This window comes from Poecilia formosa, unplaced genomic scaffold (genome assembly GCF_000485575.1).
Source record: "Poecilia formosa unplaced genomic scaffold, Poecilia_formosa-5.1.2 Scaffold5, whole genome shotgun sequence".
NCBI classification, from domain to species: domain Eukaryota; kingdom Metazoa; phylum Chordata; class Actinopteri; order Cyprinodontiformes; family Poeciliidae; genus Poecilia; species Poecilia formosa.
Genome location: NW_006799944.1, coordinates 3,584,312 through 3,608,460, shown reverse-complemented (window position 1 = coordinate 3,608,460; position 24,149 = coordinate 3,584,312). Strand labels below are relative to the sequence as shown.

Here is a 24,149-nt window from a genome sequence, read left to right as displayed (position 1 = left end):
CTTTAACAAAAATTACCATGAAACATTTTAATATAACTTCTGTATGTTTAGAGCTTTGAAATCACTTGATAACTAAATCTAATGCACACATTGTGTTTTTCATAATAAAATAATTACAAATTCCCATCTAATGTAAATTTGTCAGCCACCAACAGAGATACCGCCTGTTGCTGCAACATGAATTATTTCTAATGTACATGATGTTATGTTGCCGTGTCGTTTCCCCAGTTTCAGTTTGTTGATCTTAATTAAAACGTGACATGAAACGTCTGAGCAGCAAGTCCATTAAGCTGACAGTCAACAGATGACAAACATTACATTCGTTTTTGTTTCAATGAACATTGTGACTGGTTGTCTCTCCTCATCTCTTTGAGTCATGTGTTTATATTCTTAAATAGTGACGTATCCTCTCAGTCCTGCCTCGCTGCTCACACGGAAAACCCCAAAGAGGAAAATTGGACAAAAACTGACTGTACATTTTTTTTTGTTGTTGTAATACAAACAATGCAGAGTTGTTAGTGTTAAAGGGCCAAATCAAATTGCTTTCAGCAGAATTAGTCCCCTCAGGGCTCGTTTTTTGTTTTTTTTTCTATTATATTTTACATTAACTTAAGCACTGCCATGGCACAAGCCAGCATGTGTATTATCAAATCAGCGTGCCAATTAAGCCCAGCTTAACTCAGTAATCACTCTCTGAGACCCTTATTTGAAATCACTCTCATTATGTGGCTCCCACTGGTCTCCAAACCAGGACTGGATTTTTGCCATGTTACCAACTCTTTTAAGGATCTCTTGTCTTTCCCTTTGCGTGAGGTCCTTGAGGGTAAGGGACCATTTCAGAGTTAAATTGATGTTTACACACCAGCCCAACGGGCTCCCTTTTCCCTCTGTCGCACTAAACCTGTGCTGCTTGAGTCTTTTATTCTCAAAGGGTTAGATCGGTGTTTAAGTGGCCGAGAGGTCGATTGTTGGAGCAGTCCTGCATAATTTTGTTTTCTCCGCAAAAGAAATGGAAGCGTGAAAAAGCAAATAAATAATTAGAATTATCTATGTGTTGACACTTTACAAAAACAATGTTTTCCTCTTTGCAAGCTTCCCTCAGCAATGATGTCAAAAAACACTCACAGCTGCAATGCCAGACACCAAAGGGGATGCCAACTCCAGTTGACCATCCCTCAATTTTCACATGTAACCCTGTCTCTTACACACCTGAATCGAATGAATTGATTGTTACGAGGCCTCTGCTGATCTGAGTTATTAAGTGCGTTCATTACGCTGACGGGGTAATTCAGGTGAGTTGGAGAAGGGATAGTAACTTCCATGAAATGTAGTTCTTCTCTCCGGCTGTACAGCCAGTCAAAAACAAAAGCACAACCTTGACTAATCTTCAAGTGTCCAAAAGTACTTGCGAGCTTCAGTTCACAATCCAATGGACAAAAATAAGTATAGAAAGGCCGTAACAGTAGACTTGTTTTATACGCTGTTGATTCAGTCATCCACATGGTAGTTCTGTCAGCGGATTGACTCTTCAGCAGGTGACCATGAGGATCTTTCTGACTACCAGACGACACCCATAAAGGTTTACTGTCTATTTAAACAAACAAACAAACAAAACACAAACCTGTGATAGTGCCTGGTAGTGAAAATAAACCTCCAGAGTTTTGCAAATGTGTGAACTCTCTAAACACTTGACCCTTGACTCCTCTTGAGTATTTACACAAAATCTTCAGTGCACTATCAACCTCAGTTCTAAATGCTTCTGATATTTAGATTTGGTGTTATAGTGCTCTTCCTCACTCTCATGATTGCAAGAAAGCCACTTGGTAGTTATGTTTGTCTCAGACTTTGGCCGTCTTTGGTTTGTGTTCGGCTATCTCCATGTCATTTATTTAAGAACAATAATACCATATTGGAGAGAAGTGGCTTTAACACTTGCATTGATCATGATGAAGTTCAGCACATTTTGAAAAGAAGAAGAAAGAGTGGACTCCATTAATGAATCTTACATATGTCTTTTCTCTGACCCTTTTTTCTGTTTGTTTGGTGTGGAACCATCAGGGCAGGCAGAGCTCTCCGTCAGAGTCCAGCTAAATATTTACTGGGCAACAAAGACCATTTGAAATCAGTGCTTTTTACTCAAGTGTTTCTCATCAATATCCCATGCTAGATGCCAAACCACACTGGAGTATTTCCTGTAAATGCTTTAAAAAAAAAACAAAAAAAATCAAGCAAGTTTGAAGTGCGTCTGGCAGAGAAGCAGGATGAAGAGTGAAAGCGTACAGACACCGAGCTCTCAGTGTTAAGGACCAACTCACAGGACATCCGGCATTCTGGCTGCTGTCAGGACAGAAGACAGAGGAATATCGTTTCCCTCTGAGCTTTTCTTCACCAGGTTGTCACTGAACACCAGGTTTTTTCCACATCCACCAAATGCACAGCTCTTTATTGAAGTGTCAGACTTTCTATTTTCCCTTTCTTAACAAAGGTAAATCTCATTGAGACATTTGCCCCTGATTTTCAAGAGATGCATGTTTTAAATAACTGTACAGGATAATAATACTGTAAAAAAAAAGTAAATGACAAGAGACAATGCATAGCAAGCTTTAAATAATATATCAAATAAAAACTTGCAATATACTTGCAATATAACTTTAACAGGAACAAATATCCAATGAGACTTTCTCCAATTACCTTGTGTCTAACACCTTTTACTTGGATTTATTTGTTTCCCAAAACAATTAATTTGAAAACCGTAGGGATTTTATTTTCTTTTGAAAACAACACCCCTCATTGTTTTTCATTTACTATGAATTTGATGTGAAACAACTGTGACTGACATACTATTGCAGCCATATTTGCTTGCAAATAAACAACTGTGCTAACAGTACAAAGTAATATTCTAATATAATATAGTATATAGTATAATAATTAATGATCACACTCTAAAGTGGTGAAAATTCACTTCAGCTTATATTTGATTCTGAACAGGAAGTGATCAATAATTAACAGTGAAACATGCTTTTAGTTTTAATTATCAGCCTGTGAAGCGGCAGCTAACTTTAGCATCATTAGCAGCTAACGATTAGCCAGGCTTAGTATTCTCATTGATTGGTTGTCTGTCATTATTTGATTTTTTTATTACTAAGTGGACTGGAGATGTGGATTCTTCTTCTGTGGTAATTTAACTGAAGTCTTAACCATTTGAGTCTGACACAACAGGACAAATGAAGAAAAGTACGTCCTTCCTTTATATTTCAAAATAAGAGTTAAATATATGGCACAATGTCATGCCACACTTTCATATTTGAGGTTCATCATAACAGTTTAAACTTATTTCACCTCAGAAAGTCACTGGATAGTTGTGAAATATGTCTTTTATATGAGAAATATCATGTATTTTATTATTTCAAGAAACCTAAAAAAAAAAACAACCTTTCATCTCTCTTTTGTGCAGATTGATTTATTGATTAAATTAGTTTCTTTCTTGAGACTGAGAGAAAAGTAGAAGACAATTTCGCAGCTGTTCTTCCTTTTGACCTTTCCCTCTTCATATGACCTTTAAAGCTTTTTGATCTTTGCATAAATAAATTAAATAAAATGGCTGAAGAAGATCCTGAAGCCTGACATGTGGCCTCTCTCTATGTTTTTTTTTTTTGCATGCTTGGATAAATTGAATTAGCTCATCTGGTTTCTTAAAACCCCTTTGTGCTCTGAAGGGGTTAAGTGAATAAGAGACGGTAAAACTGGTTTGAAGATAGCGTCCACGGTGTAGTCTGAACTAAATTAGCAGAGTGTGCTGTTGTACGTCCGATAGGTCTTGAAGGCAGATTGGGCCAATCTGGCATCTGATCAGTGTCTCATGGCGTGCAGAAACAAGCAACCCATGTAAGCCAAAACCTCGGGAGTGATCCATCCAGCACTGCACTATTGTGGACTTGCAGGATGGAGTCGCTGCTTCACTTTCTTTATACGCTGCTGGGGATGAAAAGATGCACTCCGCTCTGCCTCGGCTGTCACCTGCTTCCGGACACTGCTCCGTCTGTCTGGTGGCTGTCCAGGAAGTGCTCTCTCTACAACCCCTGACCTCCGAAACCGGTTTCCGAATAAACAGCTAATTGGCTGGGTTTCCTGTTTAGCCTGATGGGAATGCTTGACTATTTCTGTCTGTTTACAGAGTTGTGCCTGACCCTCTTTCTCAGAGTTGTGCTCCTTGCATTGTTTGTGAAAGAACAATGTGTTTCGCTGTAGCTACTCTTCAAACTTCAGGCTTTGGGGCCCCATGCAGAAAGATCCAGGTTTTACAACTCCTCTTGGCTCTTGCAAGCATTTGATTTTCACGGTCTATTGGAGAAATGTATATTTTAGATTGCTCTAATGTGTTAATTTGAGAATTATGATGACAAATTGCGACTTGCACCTTACAAGTCACATTAATATGCACCTCTGTCAATGGTTGTAGTGTGAACACTTGAAAAGAAACATGCTGTCCCTGTGAACAGACACACATATGGGCATCCTAGCACAACCAAAGCCAACATGTGTCCTACCCCCGTCAAATAATCATTGTTCAGCACAATAAGCTCAGCCAAAAAGGAACTATCTTTATCTGAACTGTCTGCTTTGAGTTTAAACGCCTTGTGTCTTTCCCAGATGTGACTTTCTGCTATCTGTATTGAATTATTCAGCCACTTCCGGGTCTTCTGCAGTTTCCAGCTTCAGTCTGCATCCATTTATAGAATAGATTCTGTGCCCAAAGTTGAGTGAAAGACCTTACGGCTCAGGAGTCATGGGTTCAAATTCAGGCTACGCCGTGAAAAGGCTGTTCTTCTCTAACCAGAGACTCTATACGGGTTTATAAACATCACCTCTTTTTCATTTATTTATTTTACATTTTCTAGAAACATAACTCTAGTAAGGAACATATTAAGCAACTGTATTAAATAGATTACAATCATTTTTGTCTCGAAAGCTTAGTAAAACAAGTTTACAGTTATTATTAGTGGGGAGGAGTCAGTCGGACTTTTGATTTTAAACAACGTAATTATGGGAAATGTTACTTCCTGACAATATTGATCAATGTTTCCACGGTAACTGGATTAAAAATGTATTCGCTTCATGCGCCGGCTTTTGTTTTCAAACTGTTCTGATGTCGTGGGTGGTTGTAAAAGACGAAAGTAAAGAGGTGAGTCAGTCCAGTTTATCCCCATATTACCAAGACTGGACGATTAAATGTGGTCATTAACTTGAGCTGGAAGGCGCGGAGTTAAAGGCAGCGTTTTTATTGATGTGGCAGGAAACGGGGGGTGGGGGGGGAGCAGTGGGAGCTGACGGCTGCTGCTGAATCTGTAAATCTCACAACAGACTGTTCACAGTCAGCTCCCACTTTTAAAGGGACACACACACACGCAGTTTCCCTCTCTCGATTAAGAACGCACTTAATGTCACAAACAGCCCATTAAGCACCATGCGGTAGGAGCAGAGACGATGTGAAACTGAAGGGTGTGTTAATGATCGCTGCCGGTTGCCAGGGCGAGGCCGTGGCAGGTCTGTGGATCCAGACAGAGACGAGGCAAGCGTGCAGAAGTCTGCTGCCTTAAAATTAAACTGGCGAGGTCACAGATGTCGGTTAAGTTTTAATATTGAAAAGAACCAGCGCTGACTTTTCTGGTTTCATAGTGAGCTGTAATATTTATTTTATAAATACTTATTTATGGTGCGGTTTCAGAGCAAGTTCCACCCCACTAAATTCTACACATGCACCACCATAAATACTGTGAAGAACTTTTTTTTTTATGTTATTGCACTTGGTTTTTTTTTTTTTCCTTTTTTTTTTTTTTATCCCCCAAAGGAACCTAGGTAAAAAAATTAAGAATAAAAAATCTCAGTTTGCACTGCAATCTTGAATGGAAAACTTCCAGCCTATAAATGGGAAAAATAAAACTCTTACCTCAAAATGCCATATGTCCACCGTGTGTTTAAAACTCCAGTAATAGTTTATTTTAACAGTTTGTTAAACTTTTGCCATCTGTTTGTCAAAGCGTTCATTTGAAGTTTGACTTTAGAAGATGCAGAAACATGCTTTGTTATCACTTTATGTGCTAATAGTTATGTGGGAAGCTGCTGATAAATCCTGATGTTAACTAGAATGGAGTTAAAATGAGTTGTGGGCTTCAGGGTCTCATACATTTGTAGTACAGTTTGGAGAGACCAATTCATCCAACATTCATGTTTTTGGACTGGGAGAGGAATCAGAGGTACCCAGAGAGAGCATGAGGAGACATGCAGACTTCTTGCAGAAAGCAATGCAACACTTCTACCCGCTGCTCCACTGTGCAGCCCAGAACTATGTACAATGACTTGTAAATAGTCAGAGGTTTGTTGATGGTTCCATTTTCCATGCCAGACAAAGTGATCATATCCTTGATTCCTCTACGCTGCAATGCCCTGACCTTTGGCCTTTGACAAGAGCCATATACGCCAAGTGAAAGAAGAAATTAACAAGGCCTGCGTCACAATAGTAAAGACATTCTTTTGATGTTTTAAAAAAAACCATTCTGAATGATTATCGGAATCACATCGTCTCTCCTGTCCTACGCTGTCTTAACTTTAATAGCAGCCATCTTTAGCTAATGTCTCTGGTCAGGCTAATCTCTCATGTGACTGCAGCAAGTGAAGTTTTTTTTTTCTTGCTTTCATTGTTTGACTTTGTTCTTCATTTCACGTGTAATTAAATCTCTATGGGCTGTGAAATAGATGTTATAGACTGGTAGTTTTGCATTCCTAATGGGCCAAAATAGATGATCTGTAACGTATTTTTTTCTTTCAATCCGCAGAATACTGAGCCACAACAAGATCCGAGTTCTGAGAAATGGATCCTTCATTGGACTTAACTCCTTGGAAAAGCTGTGAGTATTAAGCTTAAGTTTTCTGACAAAACCCTAAATGTCTGTCAGCCTCTGCTCTACAATTGGCATTTTAGAATAGCCCCCCAGATTTTAGTGGGCATCACTTGTGCATCTGCTGTAACCGATTTTATAGATTTATGCGATGCTTCTTTTTTCGCTTGGCTCTGGACTTGCCCTTCCAGAGATGAATGGCATCAGAGAAAATCTGAGCAGCTTTGTGTGCATTTCCCCTGAGATGGGCTTGATTCCAGCAGGGAGGATGATACACTCAGACTGGCTATCGCAGAGTTATGTTGAAAACCTCACATAATTACACTTCAGCCCTTCATTATTTGATAAACTCCACTCAAGAAGACAAGATAAGAGAGATCTCTGGCAAGAGGACTGCGTTGGCAGATCTACCTGCAGCTTTCAAACAGTCTGGCCCTCCTTCACAGACTCATAATCTCTCTTAATCTTAATGGAGTGTGAGACACGGGATGGACACGATTACGCCAGGGACGAATCTGACACAATTCTCAGGGCTTCTGGTGACAGTCGTGGAACTTTCTTTGACAATGCAGCAGCCATAAACACACAATAGATAAGAAGAGAAGAAATTCAAAGGATTTTAACGTGTTAAAGTGTTTAAAAGAAAAGATTGTCCTGAATCTGTTTTTTTGGGGGATGATGGAGACAAAACATTAAACAACACTGTCCTGTTTACTCCCTTTCTGTTACATCTTCACAATCCGTCTCAACTCTCACTGAGCTTTTGATTTTGCTCACTAAAGTGTGAAAATATATTTTTGGATATCAGAGGGTTTGTTTGCATGGCAACAGCAATATTTCAGTATTGCAATGATGACAGCTTTTCAATATATTGTGCCACTGCTACCCCCAAACTTGCTTCATGTTTATGGAAAATATCTCAATCTTCATCTCATCCGACTCTAGAAGTGATCTTCTGAAAATGCTTTGCTTGTGCAGCTGGAAGGAATTGATTTTAGATTTGATGCTTCTTCTTCTTCTTCTTCTTTTTTTTTTTTTGGTCCTTTAAGTCTAATAACCCCTCTGAGGACACAGATACTTGTTTTACAACAGTTTCCATGGATATTTTTTTTATGATGTGCTTAATCCTCCAGTTGTTGCTCAACATCCTTAGCAATTTTCTTTCATCTGAGGATGATAATTCAGATCAGAAGGTTTAATCTTAGACACAGTTGGGCATTAACAGAACAATACCCTCCAATTCATTAATATTGATATAGTCTTAAACTAGGAAATTGATATTAGCCACAAACTGTTTGCAGTTTCTCTGCAGCTAGGTATGAGGCGTTTATTGTGGTGTGTATATATATATATATATATATAAAAGCAGGATAGTAATCAAGTCTTTAGAGGTCAGTAGGTCGGTGTTTATAGCAAACTGCTGCTTTTACGTACTCTGTGATGCAACAGCATGTCTTGTCTATTTCCCTGTAAATCTTAATGGGAACAATAAACATGTGCAGCTCCAGTTTGGTTCCTGCAGATTGGCAGAAACGCTTATTTTGCTGGGGAGGTTTGTGGTTATGTTGACAGAATATTACTACCACATGCCAGTCGGAGCTGCCACCCATGAAGCTAACAAGCTTCTAAAAAAACGTCGAAAGAAAGAAAAATACGGCAATTTGCCGCAGTTGTTGACTTGTTAGTGCCTATCTACTGGAGCTCACGTCAGACGTGCCAGTCGAGAACGGTGAGTAAAATATGCAGAGAACGCTGAGAACACCAGAGTTGTCAGTTCTTGCACCACGGACTCAATCGATCTGTGGGAAGGACTAAATCACAAGACAAAAATGTGATAATGCAATTTGGATGATCATGGATATTGAAGTAAAAACAAAACAGGATGGTAGCTCAAAGGAGGTCATGTGAAATGAACCCAAGTTGCTTGTTTTTGTTAACAGAGCTCCTTATGGTGTCGCAGGGTCAGTAGGTTAGGTAACCTGATCCTGCTCACAAACAGAGCTGTATACCTGATGCAGGGACAAAACTAGCGGCATGCAATTGGGTTGTAAAATAAACACTTGAGATAATCTACTCAAAATATTATCTAAGCTGTTTAAACAATAACTTTCATAGAAAGTTTATCTAACTTACAGAGTCTCAGAAATTGAAGTAAAGGGAATTTGCGGATGAGAATTCTGAAACGCCGAACTTTAATTTCGAGGCAAAATGAAAAGGGAGGACGAATTCAAAGTTTCAAAACAACCTTTGATGTGCCAGCTTCCCAAACCAGAACACCAGCCGACAGGACAGAAAAAGAGCGCCTGCTGTTGCCTGGAAATAGAGGTGTTAGCTAACTTACAGAGCCGACTGGATCACTGCGAGGGAGCGGCTCCCATAGTGGCTTCATTCTGCTTGACACAACAGCTGTGCTCAGAGGCAGGCTCACTTCATTGGTTGTCTCTGTGAGTCCTTACGTTGGGTTCAGAAGCAATTGATATGAAGGACAAGCAGCACAGAAACTTAATAGCAATGGAAGTAATTAAAACTTTGTTTACTATATATTGCATCTTTCAAGAAAAGAAAAATCAGAAAGTGCTTCAACAAAGAGTAAAAATACAGGGTACATTAAATAAAAGCAGATTAAAAAAGTATGTTTTTTGGTGACTTTTAAAGGTCTTCTGTGACAGAGGCAGAGCGTTCCATAGTGTAGGAGCAACGGAAGAAAAAACTGTCTCCTTTAGTTTTGTAAGCTGGTCCTGATCGCAGAACCTCGAGGACCCGGTGGGGGTGTAGCGATGCAGTCGTCCGCTGATATAAACTGGTTACTTCCCATGAAGAGCTCTCCAAGTCAAAACCAGGATGTTGAAATGCACCTCAGCATGCACTGGAAGCACAAAAGCATTTGCTCCATTAGCGGTGGAGTTGCATGAGAAAATGTTGAAGATTTAGTCAGACGCCTGGCAGCAGCAGCACTTTGTACAGACTGCAGCTGGTCCAGGGAAGATTTGGTTGGACTTGTGCCGAGCGCATTACAGTAATCCAGACGAGATGAAGCAAAAGGATGAAGATTTCCATTTCATGATGAGACATAACGGAGCTCAGTTTTACTACATATTTCTAAAGTGATTAAAAACATTTAAAAAACTGAGTCATTATTTACACCAAGGTTTCTAGTGTTAGATTTTTGCTAAAATACCAAGAAACCCAAGGATCTCCTTTAACTTTACAGTTAATTTGTCTGGTGCAAAGATTGTTATTTTTCTTCATTTAATGTCAGAAAACAGTTAGACATCCAGCTTATTTTATTGAATGTAGGCATTTTACCAAATTGTGCAGTTTTGAAGCCTCGTTTGGAGGAAAAGAAATGTACATCATCAGGATATCATCTGCATAGCAATGACCAGAGATATTAATAAAAGATGACAGTATGGAACCAAGAGGGAGCAGAGAGAAAAAGCAACTTGTGTATGAATTTGCTTCAAACTACTTACACAGCCAAAGTGGTAAATGTACACTAATGCCTTCAAATACATATTCTACTCATATGAAAGATTGCTTTTGAAGCAACAGCAAGAGTTAAACCTAATTTAGCTCATTTGCATACTAAATATCAAGATTTATATGTTTTATTTGTAGATTCAGATTGAATCCAAAGTATTTATAATTATACATATTTCCAGGCATTAAAGTGCTAATAAAAATTCAAATAATACTTTTGTCACACGTCAGAACTTCTGACGACATTTGCGGGAGAAACAGGTTGATCTGAATATCCAACAATGAGATTTGACGGTGACCTGCAGAGGGAGAGGTCAGACATGTGTATTTGTGTTCACTACAACATGGAGTTCAGCTAACACAGGCACACACACACAGTCGCTTATGGTCCACAGTGGGAGATGCAAGCATTTGCTGTGAAGAGATAACATAAATCATGCGGACCGCGTTTCACTCCTCCGCCGCAGCCTCGGCCTCATCTCTGAGGCAAAGCAGTGGAGGTCTTTCCGCTCTCTCTGACGTCTCCAACCTTTAATTGAGTACTCAACACAGCTTGTAATTACATCTGAGCTCATAGGAAAATCACCGTCTGTTGTAAAAGAAAAAAAAAAACAAAAAAAAAAACGGCCCATTGAAATTTACAGTTGTAGCCTTGGAAGGGTTTGATGGAATCGACCGGGATGTGAGCTTACAGCGAACGTTTCACTGTTAGTTTCCGTCATACTGCGAGATTACAGTTTTTGTTTTGTCTCCTCGCCCCGCAGTGACTCCTCAGGTCCCTCATTGTTTCCAGTTTGGCGTCTACATGTGCTTGTCATTTGCAGTAGTTGTGAACACTTACTCATATTATGTGGTCAGTGCTGTAATCAAAGGCCAGCCCACTGGGGCTGAGTAAACACACATCAGGGAATTACACTGCATCTCTGCCCCAAAGTGACAAGGATAAACAAAGCCTGCTCCCTTAACTACACACACACACACACACACACGCACACACACGCACACACACACACACACCCTTTTGGCCTATTTCTGGTGTGACTCCAACATTGACTTCTTTACTTCCTAATATGGAAAGCTTTACATATAGGCTGTTATTTTTAAAAGTGTCTGGTAATTCTTCTGGTAGACACACACACGCACTCACATCCACACTCCCCTCTCACCATCATCTATTCAGTGCTGAAAGCAGTCTGATCTGCTGGTGTTGGGAGAATCCAGCTCGTGGGCAGGCCACCCTCCTTCAGGCTGGGGCCAGACAGCGCAGCACTCCACACAGTTAGCTCTTTCATTGGGACAAAACGCCTCAAAGCCACTGTTGCCTTCGAAACTTGCCAAACCACCCAAGTACCGAGGAGCAATTTAGGCTTGTTTGTTTTTGCCCTTTTACTGGACTGCTGTGTTTTTGTAACTCTTTTAAACTGACTTTCCATCCAACATCTACATTTGAATCTTGGAATATGTTGTGTCGTTCCACCGCCATAGGGCCGAACACAACCATTAATCATATCTGGATCCTGGAGAAGTCCATGCTCTTTGCATGCACAATAATTTACCTTTACAATATAGGTCTGGAGTGTTTTAGTGAGGTCCTGTTAAATGGTTTTAAGTACATTAGTTTGACCTAGAGGCTGAAAGTAAAAGTTACTCTGGGATGTGTCAGGACCCATGAACTTCATCTATGTTCAGTAGACAACTGCAGTGATACGGGCTTTATGTGTTATATGCATATTATATATTTGCGTCAGTACCATAAAGCCGTGATATTTGTGTATTCAAAGTTAACATGATGCCTACAAGACAATTTATCTGCAGGTAAGATATTACCTGCTTGCAACCTTAACAGAGCCTCACTTCAAAATTCCCTTTAAGATCCACCATGAGTCGTCTTCTTTTGTACTTATTTGAGTTTCTCCACCTCAGCGCAAACCCTTAATGACAGAAGCTCTCACTGGCAGCTGCGCTAACGAGCCAAGAACTTTATGAGTTGTGGACAGATCCCAGCAGCCTGTCCTGTGCTGATTTGAGGTAAGGTAATGAGAATAATGAGCAAAGAGGGCCCAGGCAGTTTGGCTAGTGTCCAACTAGGCCCCACTGCACCATGGGACACGGGACAGGCAGACAGGGCACAAGGGGCCCTCATTACCAGGTCTGTGTTCACCCAACATGGAGAGAGTGTGCAGAGAGGAGGGGTGCAGATGATGGATGAGGTATCAGCAGGGCGTTTGAAGTGGACAGGTCTGAGAGGCAGGAGCCAGGCTTGTGGTTGGGAGTATTTGATGGTTTGAGGTGTTGGCAGCATGACAGGATATGTCACCAAAAGAGTCTGAAGTGACCGACACAGTAGGTACTGTAAAAATACTACTGTGCCTGCTGCATTTTAGAGAAGAAGGCACACAAAATATTAGGCGGATTTCACATTGGCTTTCTTCAACAGGAGGAAATTTAGGGTTAGTTTTGATTTACGCATGCAAAAGCAGCAAGTTATAAGAAGGTTTTGAGAGAAATTTTGACCAGTGACTCACACAGGGCAAGAGATATGCGTAGAAAACATCTGCATGACAGAATGATAAATGATGTAAAGGCCTAGAGTCTAGGCCCCAGACTCTGAAAGGGCTGGTAACAAATGCTTTTACCTTGAGTAAAAATACCCCAGTTCCATGATACTATATTATGTACACAATAGTTTTAAACAAAATAGCATGATCTAATTGTTCTCATTTGAAACAAAAGCAGCTATTACTGCTACTGCAGTCAAAACAATAACTGTGAAGAAATGACGTGGAGCTGTGTCATGCTTTTAGAGTCTGTGTCACTTTTGATGTCTCCCAATTTAAATTGTACATATTTATTGAAATTAACACTGTATTTTAAACTAATAAAGATAAATAAATAAATATTTAAGAATCAACAGAGCAATAAGTAATGTAACTTAATGCTTATGAAGGCCTGCAAGTGGTCAGATAAATATTAGCCAATTTAATTGAATAAATTGTCACACTATCAGTTTGGCTTTTGATTTCAAGCATTCAGCATGCTGATGTAAGTGAATCTTCATCAATTCAGCTGAAGTGCTTGCACAAGATCAAGTGATGGTTCTGTTGAGTTATTGCTGCGATATTTGATAAGCAATTGTGTAAATTTTGTTGTAATGATGCACATATAATGTGTGCAAACTAATTTGACACAAACGCGAAACGATGCATGCTATGATGCTAAGAGTGTAGAAAGAGCATTATTTCCATTCAATAAATCCAAATATTATGTAAAAAGTGAGTTTATCACAAAGTAAAACACCTCATAGATTAGCGACACACAGATGGCTGCTTGAAACCTTTCATTTTTGGTAGGTACAGGTAATGAAAACATGACATTTAAAATTAGAATATTACATCAGACCAAAAACTAATAATATTTGTGAAAACTGGAATGTGAATTTAGTTTAATACCTGCTTAAAGGTTATTTTCGACAGGTACTTTTAATATGACAAACAAGACCCTGTAAGTGAAAACTAGAGACCAACACAGTGTCAGAAGTGTCTGCTTCTCGCATCCTCGATCAACTCACCACCTGGATTTGATCGGCTTCCTGCCCTCCAGTTTATCATTAATCATTAATTAAGAATGTAATGTGCCCCAGTCTCAGACTGCCTCAAATCAAAATAGCTATTACAACCTGTATCTCATTTAATCCACAATTTTCTGGATGATGATACTAATTACCCTTTTAATCAATTTGGTGATTAATTAACCCGTCAGCTTTTGTGTTGCTACTATATCACCACACTTACAGGCAGAGTCCTTCTTCAGCATAAGACGGAGATTTAGAAGTGCGAGAGTTATTTGCTTTCACTCACATGCCAGCTGAATAAATGTGATGGATGGTATGATCCTTAAGATTCCACACCAGGAAAAGTGGAAGACATTTCCTTCAGCCAGCTGACTGGCAGGGTGCAGCGACATATGTGGGTGGGACAGTGCTGTGCCCACGCAGCTGGAGAAACCTCAGGTCACTCCGACACTTTCTCTGATGTCTCATAGAAAGGACCTTGAACTGTAGCAACAGTTGGATGGAAAATTTTTGTGGTTTTGAACCATAAACCGTTTTAAAACCTTGACATTCTTTACTGCCTCATGCTTAGTCTAACCCAGCTCATAACCTTTGGAAACGATATTGCCTGCTTTTACAAGAAGGTTGCATTTGGTCACAGCGACTGGGTCTCTCTTGAGCGAACTGCGAAATTACCTCTGCCATTCTGTGCAGCTGGGGTTAGGAAGAGGTCCAACTTAAACAACTTTACCATCTGATGCAAGGGAAGTGGAGCCAAGCTGGCTAAACATGGTACACTGGTGGTTGAACAGAGAGGATCATGAAGAGGAAGATGAAGGGTTAGAAAGACAAAAAAGTACTACTGCAGTTTGTCTTATATTAACAGAGATTAACTTTATATCTGCCCAGGCTTAGCAAATTATATTCATGATATATCAAAAGTGGGAAGCATTATAGTGGGTTAAAAAACAGTGGTTAATTTTCAGAAATGGCGAGAAACCTCTCAGTTGTGAATAGGCTCAGTAAGACAAGGGTCAGACTGCAGCAACCCACCACTCCAAAGGAAACAAAGGACAGCTGTGGAGGTTGCAGACAGGAATCTTGTTTCCACTTAACAACAAAATGCACATTTGCGTAAGTCTGCTTTCACCCACACAACAGTGAGTCACTGCTTGTTAGGCAAAAGTTACCTAATAAGACTGTATGACATTAAGGGGTGGAGCAGGTGAGGAAGGGGTTAAGCGTACTCGAGAGTGGAAACAGAAAAGGGGGTGCTGCTGGAGTTGATAGACTCCAGATGTGTCTTTCAGATAAACTGTAGGAAAGGGGTGTGTTTGTGTTGCAGTCAAGGCTCTGGGGGTTTATTCAAACAGCGAGCAAGTAGTCTCATAAGTCCATTACTAAATTGTATGCTTCATATCCCCCTTGCTTTGTCACATACTCTTTCTGCAAACATGTTGGCATTTTTTGTCCTCTGGAGGAACTCAAGCAGTCTCTGGATTTGCTTCCTTCACTTCCATTTCTGCTCCTTTTCCTCTTTTTCTACATGTCAGCTCTTTGGCTGGCTCTCTGGTCACTCCTTCCATTTTAGGCTCTCTGCAGCCTGTGGTCCACCTACTGGATAAAACGCTCCTTTTCAATGGGAAGTCAATTAGTAATATTGACTTCAGTTTGATGAGAAAAAAAAAGTGAAAAACTGTCTTTAAAACTTTTGTTGGAGAAATAAATCTACTGAGAAACTGATGTCAAACGCGACTTCAATGCACCAACATTAGGTGTCTCCGAGCATCTTTTTATTGGAAATAATTTAAAGTTAAACCTTTAAAAATGTAACTAGGGTCCAAATTAGGTCTAAACAAAGACATTGAAGGTCGGTATCCATTTGATTAACCTAAAACCACCTGTCAACAGCATTAAATTTGCGCTCGACTTAAACTTTTACACGTTTTGAATCAAAGACCAAGACAAAATGGCACATACTTGAGAAGGAGTTTTCAATAATTTTTTTTTTTTACAAATAAAAAGTAAAAATTTTGTGTCATGGGTATGCATGTTTTCCGCTTTTACTTTTATTAACCCTGAATAAAATCCATCACACCCGGTTGGCATCAGCCGCTACATAGTTGGTCACAAAATTAACCTGTTTTCAATTTTAATTTCTGAATAAATAAACACACCAACACCACTGCGATACATGATGGTGGCAACATTATGCTGTGGGCATGTTCATGTTGAGCATGGTTAGGGAAACTGGTTAAAGTTAAGCAGCTAAGCAAACGGCCTGATCTCCTCTAAAACTGTTCAGATCGAAACACGTTTATGTATTGGAATGGTCCAGTCAAAGTCCAAGCTGAGGATTTACAGCAAGACTTGAAAATTGCCATTCCCTGACATGATCCGTCCGATCTGTCTGAATTTGAGCTATTTTGCACACAAGAGTGGATTAACAGATGTGAAAACCTGCAACTGATCCGTGTTAAAGGCACTTTCACTGCAGAATGAACACAAATGCCCACCATACGTTCTAGACTTCTGTTTCTAAAATATATCGAAAACCTTTTACGCTCCACGATTACGCATTACCTTGTGTTGATTGATCGCATACATTTCAAATAAACTGCACATTGAAGTTTTACTGTCATAAAACATGAAAAGGTTCAAGGAGCTTTAAAACTTTCGCAAGGTACTGTGCCTGCACCATCAAACCCGTAACTGAAATGTCTGTTTTTGGATACTTTGATTGGTTGTAGGTCTCTTAAAAACCCACTGAGTTTGGCCTCTCAACAAGCCTCAGCTGGAGCCAGTAATGGTTACAGTGTTTCTCTTGGCAGGGACGGTCTTCATCTCTTCGTGCTACAGATTATAGAAACATATAATTAACTAAGGTAATATGAGAATTCAAATAAAAGTATGCTTTTAAAAGCATGCCCGTTCAGACTGCTGATTGCCATGCAGAGTTTATGTCCGCGTCTGTCATGCGTGCAATCTGCACATTATGATCAATGAAAAACGTTATATGCTTGTAGAGAAATATTTCGAGCACATGCCAGCTGGCATAACACCAGATTTATGAAAATAATTGTACCTTTTGTTTCTCGATGTTTCCTGGCTCGAGCACAGCAGTTACTTCAAACCCTACAGTCAATCAGGTGTATCCATTCTGAGAGGAACCAGAAAAAAAGAAAGAAAATAATCTGGGGAAGGAGTGGCGTAGCAGGAAATTAGTGTAAAAAACAAGAGCTCTGCAAATCCTGGTTTCCTGTTTTGGGGGAAGGCAGGAGCTCGTTTGGGCCCTGCGTTACAGAGACCCCATTGTGAGCAAGTGTGTTGTTGAGTAGGGAGGTGGGCTCCACAGGGCCAAACGCAGGGGCAATTTTTGCTCAGTTCTGAATCCCCTAACCCACCTGCCCCTCCCGATGAGGGAAAGCTAGCTAGTAAAAAAAGCAGAAAAAGGAAACTGTAAAAATAAACGAGCGAGGGCCTCAGCGAGAGACGGCAACCAGACAGGAAATGACACGCGGCATAGGAATGGTCTCCAGTGATCTCTGTCAGCAGCCAAGGTGCAAGTTAATACCAGGTACTTATTAGAAACAAACTGGTCTGAAATCAAGAGAAAGGTATGTTTAAAGTAAAGATCTGATCTCCTAATTGTTATTTCTTTTTCTTGAATAATCATCAGCAGGAAACTCTTGATTCCGCTCCTTGTTTAATACTTAATCTTTATTTAACCAGGTGAGACGTCTGAGAACTGGACCATTCACAGCGTGGACCTCGGCAGCCTGGCGATAATGAGCGGCCACTGCTTAGTTCCAGTGCTTTTTCCCGGCTCCCTCCTGGCCCAAAGGCTCAAACAATGTCCGCTCTCCAGGCCCTGCTGCTGGCCTTCTGATAATAGAGCACTCCACGTCTCCATTAAAACCCTCCCGCTGCCGTACAAGCACACGGCTCCTCTGTGGGGCTGCATGGGGCCCAGGTGCTCATCCCCTGCACACCCGCAGAGTGGCGACTCTTCAGAACAGCCGGAGGAACATCTCCATTGATCAGGGGGAGTTTATGAGGAATGAAGAGAGACAAAAAAAAAGGACATTCTTAATTGCAGCCTCAGATGTCAGACAATTGTTCCTTTTTTGGTGGGGAGGGAGCTCGAGTCTGTCACAGTAAAGTGATACAGACTACATTTGGAGAATTGGATAGTACATTGCACTTTGGAGTCCATAATCTAATCCGCTCACGGTCATAATTCAACAACAGCAATGAAAAATGTTGCTTCTGAGGAGCACAGTAGAAGAAAAAAAAATAAAGCTACATTTATTTCTAGGATCTTAACAAAGATTTATTCACTTTCAGCAATAACAAGGCTTTACAGTAACTCTTCTCTCTGCGTTTGTCCTCTCGCTCGATGACAACTGTTGTCATCGGTGTCAAGGCTGCTGAGCTTTGAAGCTGTTGTCAGGGAGAGCGAAAACCAACTCTGGAGGGAGTAGACACAAGTCATCGCCTCTGTTTGAGGTGAAACCTGGAGCTAAAGTTATTGCAGGTTTAAAATAAGGCTGGAAACAAATCAGAAGTGTACAGTTGAGTGTTAAGGCTCAGTCGCTGAGGCTCTTGGGTGGACTGAGATGGTGACACATGAGCCTCACGTCCTGCTGGTTCGGTGGGAGCTCCTCCACATTCCCCAGCTTGGTGATAAGAGAGTGCAATGAATCAGAGATGGTTAGCTATTGTTACCCAGTAGATCCATGCACAATCGATTTTTCACCCATTTATTCAGACAGGAAATACATATCTGGGATGTGTTTATATGTCTTCACCCGCATCCTAGGGAGAGATACACCAACCAGAGCTTTCCTGAGCTTTACTTTGGTAAAGCTTTCTCTTGCCAATACAAATTTTAGCAGGTTTCTCCTAAAGACCTATAATTAAGAGCTCTTAAAACATTTTCCGTCTAGCCTGGCCAGTTAATAACGAGCGACATTAGCAGCAATGACTCATCGAAGAGCTGTCACTATGGAGTTGTTTCACTAACATTTTAAGACAAGGCCAGAGTTATTCAATATCTGACATTTTAATCTGGCTTTACAATCTGATGTTAGCAAGTAGAGCTAGCATTACCAAAATGGCACTCCCTGTATGAGAGTGTACCTTAATTCTGTGATTTTTAAAAAGTCTGCCATCCTTTCCACATATAGTCAGTCTGTAAATAATCAAACAGAGCACTACTGCTACACTCAGTTAAGTCTTTCTGTTATTTACTGAAAGTCTTGCTCTCTCTCACTTTCTCACAGCCTGAAGAAACTCATGCAGACATGACACGTTTTGTGTTGGAAGCCATTTTGAACACCTCACTGATGCTAAAAGTCAATAACTTTAAGCTGAATTCTCACAGTAAGCGTGTTGTAGATGCTGCAACACGCTTACTGTGTTGCAGCATCATACCAAATGCAGCCAGACGGCATTTGGTATGATGCATTTGTTGAGTGAGTAAAAGTTTGGACGCTGTGGTTTCTGACTAGTCACAGGTCAGCTCCCAATAAAGCAGAAAATTGACCGATTCTACTCATCAGTTCATTTTTTAATGCATCACCACTAGATTGTGTTAAATGGTTCACTTTCAGAAACTTGCTGTGTGACTAGATAGACAGCTGGTAACATCGTGTTGCTTTGTACATCTCTGGTTTCTACAGATCTGCGATAACCCGATTGCGTGTTTTATATGCTGTTTTGTTGTGGCTTGTTAGATGCCGAAGCCAAGTTTGAGCTTCTACGCACAACAATGACCGTGCAGAACGACTCGTGATTAAAAAAAGACTTCTCTCAACATAACAAAACCAGACTGGTTTACATCTGCATTGTGCGTACATGTTTAAGTGATGATGGGATCATTTGAGCATTGTCTTTCAACCTCCAATATTCTGATGTTTCATTGCGGTGCAGCGCAATCTATCGCTCCCTCACTCCATGTTGTACAAGCTGTCCAAGTTTCCTCAGATGGGCAGGGATGAAAGGAAAACCCGTGCTGTGATCTTGTAAACCCAAGATTTGAATTCTCCTCGGAAAGCAGAAATATCTTTTGACAAATGAAGAAACAGACCTCAGGCTAAAACCAGCAGCTCAGTTGGATACACAGGTCTACGTCAGTAAATCCACGATTTACAGCAAAACATGCTCACTTTGCTGTGTGGTCTTGTTAGGCCACACTATTTTTAGCAAAACCTTCATCTTTGTCTTTTGACTTTTGTGCACTAAAGTGTAGAATGACAAATTTGTTGCAAGGATAAAACTTCTAAATTTAAACCAGTTTGAAAACAAAAACTATTTTTCAAAAATAACATTTTGGATTCGTGATGATGAGGACTTAAGCATTTTAACGCCATCCAAAAACATACATGTTAGATGAAGGACTAAGAAAGTGTACAAACTTGATGGATGAAATTTTGATATATTCATCCTAAATTATCATTTAAAATAAACTAATTCTCTTTCCCTTTTTGCTCTGCACAGAGTCCCACATTTTCTCATTAGTTAGAACATTCACCAAAAATCTACATAAAACAAATAATCAAGTGGCATTACACAAATACAAAATAGGCTGATGAAATAATCCCCTTATAACCAAATGAAAGCAAATTAACTCATGCTAACTACAGTTTCAGTATGGCAGCAGCAGTAGTGCAAACGGGGTTTATTAAAAGAACATGAACATTTTAATTGTTCATCTTGTTGAAAGCAAAATATCAATCTACTCGCTAAATCTGAGCTGGTTTTCGACATACACAGTCATAGTTGTAGCATCCTTATCACCAAATGGGAAACTTGGATTGAAATGCATGGAGGCCAGCATTACCACAGCAAACGCTTACATTTTTATATCTGTGAAAGGGACAGACAGAGAGAAAGTGAGAGAGAGAGAGAGAGAGCACAGCAAACGCTTACATTTTTATATCTGTGAAAGGGACAGACAGAGAGAAAGTGAGAGAGAGACAGAGAGAGAGAAAGAGAGAGAAACACCTCAGGGAGAGGAAATGGTGAGCAATGCCTCACCTTTCAACGCCACACTAATGAGGCCAGTGACACACAAACAGGAAGCTGGAGCTTTGTTCTCCTGCTGTCCAGGTCAACAAATCCAACTGACACACTGCAAAAAAAAAAAAGTATATTCAGAGTAAGACGATTAGCACATAAACTGTAACAGATCCATAAACACTTGAAAGTATTTATATTTATCTTTACCATGTTTTTGTAAATTATTGGATGCATGTGTGCCAGCCTTTATGAAAATAATGATTTCCTCACATCCTGTCTGAGACGGTGCTTGGCTGTGCTCTATCCAACACAATGCCTTGGTTTGAGTCCAGAAAGCTTCTGCCCCATCATTAGAACCGCTCTTCTGTCTGTAATCATATGAGAAAGGGCTTAGAAAGATCTTGGACCAGGACAAAACCAATAATCTGTTGAGCGGAGCACCACCACACCGCATGTTGTAGTTTTTTTTTTTTTTTTTGCTGGAAGCTATTTTCTAAAACAATTTCCCTTACCCTAGTTTGCCCAAAAAAGCTCATCTCCTGGAAAATGGACTGAGCAGCGGTTAGGAGATGCCTGAGGGTTTGAACTGCATGAGGCGGCGCGGTCAAGAACAGCAATCACAGATAATCATTGTTGGAAAAGTGCCCCAAAAGTCCCATGAGGACTTCCATACTACTGAGCCATTGTGGTTAAAAAAAGAAAAAGACAAAACAGCAACATTACAGATCTTTTTTTTTTGTTTGTTTGTTTTTTTTTGTAAAAAATAACTCCTGTATCAGCTCCAGAAGAAACTCTCATGTCCTGTGGATACATATCCATCCCCATAATTCAGCTCTGCTGCTTCCACTGAGTCATTAAAGTCTTTGGCTCCAAGCATAGGCAGGTTGGTTGGTAACATCTGGCTGAGTAGACTGACAAATAGTTCGGAAAGTGAAACGAGAGAAGGGTGTAGATAACAGCAGTAGATAACATGAAATGAAACATCCAGAAGGAGATAAAGATATCCATATCATTAAGCCTGCTGTGATAAAAACACTTTTAAAAGGGAAATGTAAAAATCCTGCTGTGTAATATTAACATAATATTTCCCTAAAAGACAGATATTATAATTTTTCTTTCTTTTTCAGTTGTTTCCACTGTGGTCAATGCAGAGCACAGTGGAAATTAGAAATGATTGTAATAATTCATACAGCAAACATTTATATGTGTTTACAGTTGTGTTCAAAATAACAGCAACATGTTTAAAAAGGCTAACAATAGCTTTTACTCCCAAACACATGAATGATTTGCAAACGTTGCACTGGCTGCTCCAAATCAAAACATGAAGAAGAAAAAATGAATTTCTTCAATCAATCTATTTATAATAGCAAGTGAGGAAAAAGAAATATTGGGATGTTCAAAATGTAGCATTTTTCTTTACAAATGCTACATTTGTAAATTATTTACAAGTGTAGCATTTGTAAATGCTACATTTACCCAAAATGTAAATTCTACATTTACAAATGTAGCATTTACAAATGCTACAGTTCTGTGCTACATTTGTATGTTATGCTACCTTTGTAACATGTGTATGTTACAAATGTAGCTACGAATGCTACATTTACAGATGCTAACTCGTCAAATTGCTCGACCAGTTAGCTTTCTAGTAGCCCTACCTAACTAATATTTAGCTGTGTAGACACTGTTTCTGAAAAGTGCTTTCTATGAACTTTATTTTGTTCACCAAAAGACAATATTGTTGTGTATGATACACTAGGTCAAATAAAATAATATTCAAGCAGATAACTGGAGATAGCACATAGCAACGTTTATTTTCGAACGGGGAACTTCAACTTCTTCTTTACAGGTCCAGCTCACATCTCTTGTGCACAGCAACAGCGCCACCAATGGNATAGCTTTTACTCCCAAACACATGAATGATTTGCAAACGTTGCACTGGCTGCTCCAAATCAAAACATGAAGAAGAAAAAATCAATTTCTTCAATCAATCTATTTATTACGGAGCCCCCCAGAGGACATGGGGAATTTTTTTTCTTTTGCGTTCCCTCTCAAAACTTTTGCGTTCCCTCGCAATAATCTACTAATAAGTTCATGCGGCATAATTGATACTGTAAGCCTTTTTTACAGTGGCCGCCGTACTTTCTGCTTTAATATAAGCTTATAAGGGTTTTCCATGGACTATTGAGTTATTATCGCGGGGTAATAAGTCATCTGATTGTGTCTCTATTGTGTTCGTAGTCTCAATGGTTTAAAGGGCTGCTTTCTGTGCCGTTCCATCTGAGCCTTAACAGACATAAACATGCAGTAAATAAATAGATTTTTCAATCAGTTTTTTGCACCAAAGCGTTAATAATAATAAACACGTTTTATATTATAAAACACAGCAAACTAATGGTGGTAGACGGCCGCACTGGATTAACTCGGGGAATCTCATCTGTCCGTGTATCAATCAACTCCTAACCTCTTCTTTGTTCTGTCACAATTATCGATTTTTTTTAATTTTTATTATCATGCTCCAAACTTTGCGAGGACTGACCACCCAGCTCACCCGCTTCCTCATACACACAGAGCCAGCAGCGTCACCTTCCCATTCATCCTTCATGACAGTCACTCCCACATCGACACGCCCACCACCAGGTGTCAAAGCCGCTGCTCCTGTCGTATCAATAATTACTTATTTCATTCATATTGCTCTTATAGAGCCTAAGTGAAAACGTGTTTATTACTATTAACGCTTTGGTGCAAAAAAACTGATTGAAAATCGATTTATTTACTGCATGTTTATGTCTGTTAAGGCTCAGATGGAACGGCACTGAAAGCAGCCCTTTAAACCATTCAGACACGAACACAATAGAGACACAATCAGATGACTTATTTCCCCACGATAATAACTCAACAGTCCATGGAAAAATCATACAAGCTTGTATTAAAGCAGAAAGTACGGCGGCCACTGTAAAAAAAGGCTTACAGTATCAATTATGCCGCATGAACTGATCAGTAGATTATTGCGAGGGAACGCAAAACCTTTTGCGAGGGAACGCAAAAGTATTGCGAGGGAACGCAAAAGAAAAAAAAAATTCCCCATGTCCCCTGGGGGGCTCCGTAATTTATAATAGCAAGTGAGGAAAAAGAAATATTGGGATGTTCAAAATGTAGCATTTTTCTTTACAAATGCTACATTTGTAAATTATTTACAAGTG

At 39.8% G+C, this 24,149-nt stretch overlaps 1 protein-coding gene and 1 long non-coding RNA gene across 2 annotated transcripts in view; one reads left to right on the top strand and one right to left on the bottom strand.

Annotated features, from left to right (window-relative positions):
• Positions 1–24,149, top strand: part of adgra2 (adhesion G protein-coupled receptor A2) — a 50,917-nt gene that overhangs the window by 14,863 nt on the left and 11,905 nt on the right. The window contains exon 2 of the mRNA XM_007563728.2: positions 6,834–6,905. Within this exon, the coding sequence (XP_007563790.1) occupies positions 6,834–6,905 (72 nt within the window). The remainder of the gene's footprint in view (positions 1–6,833; positions 6,906–24,149) is intronic.
• On the bottom strand, positions 8,300–21,990 carry LOC103146014 (uncharacterized). The gene is made up of 3 exons (XR_477080.2): positions 21,157–21,990; positions 20,968–21,061; positions 8,300–9,762 (listed from the first exon to the last, which is right to left on the bottom strand). It is a non-coding gene; the product is annotated as an uncharacterized LOC103146014 (long non-coding RNA).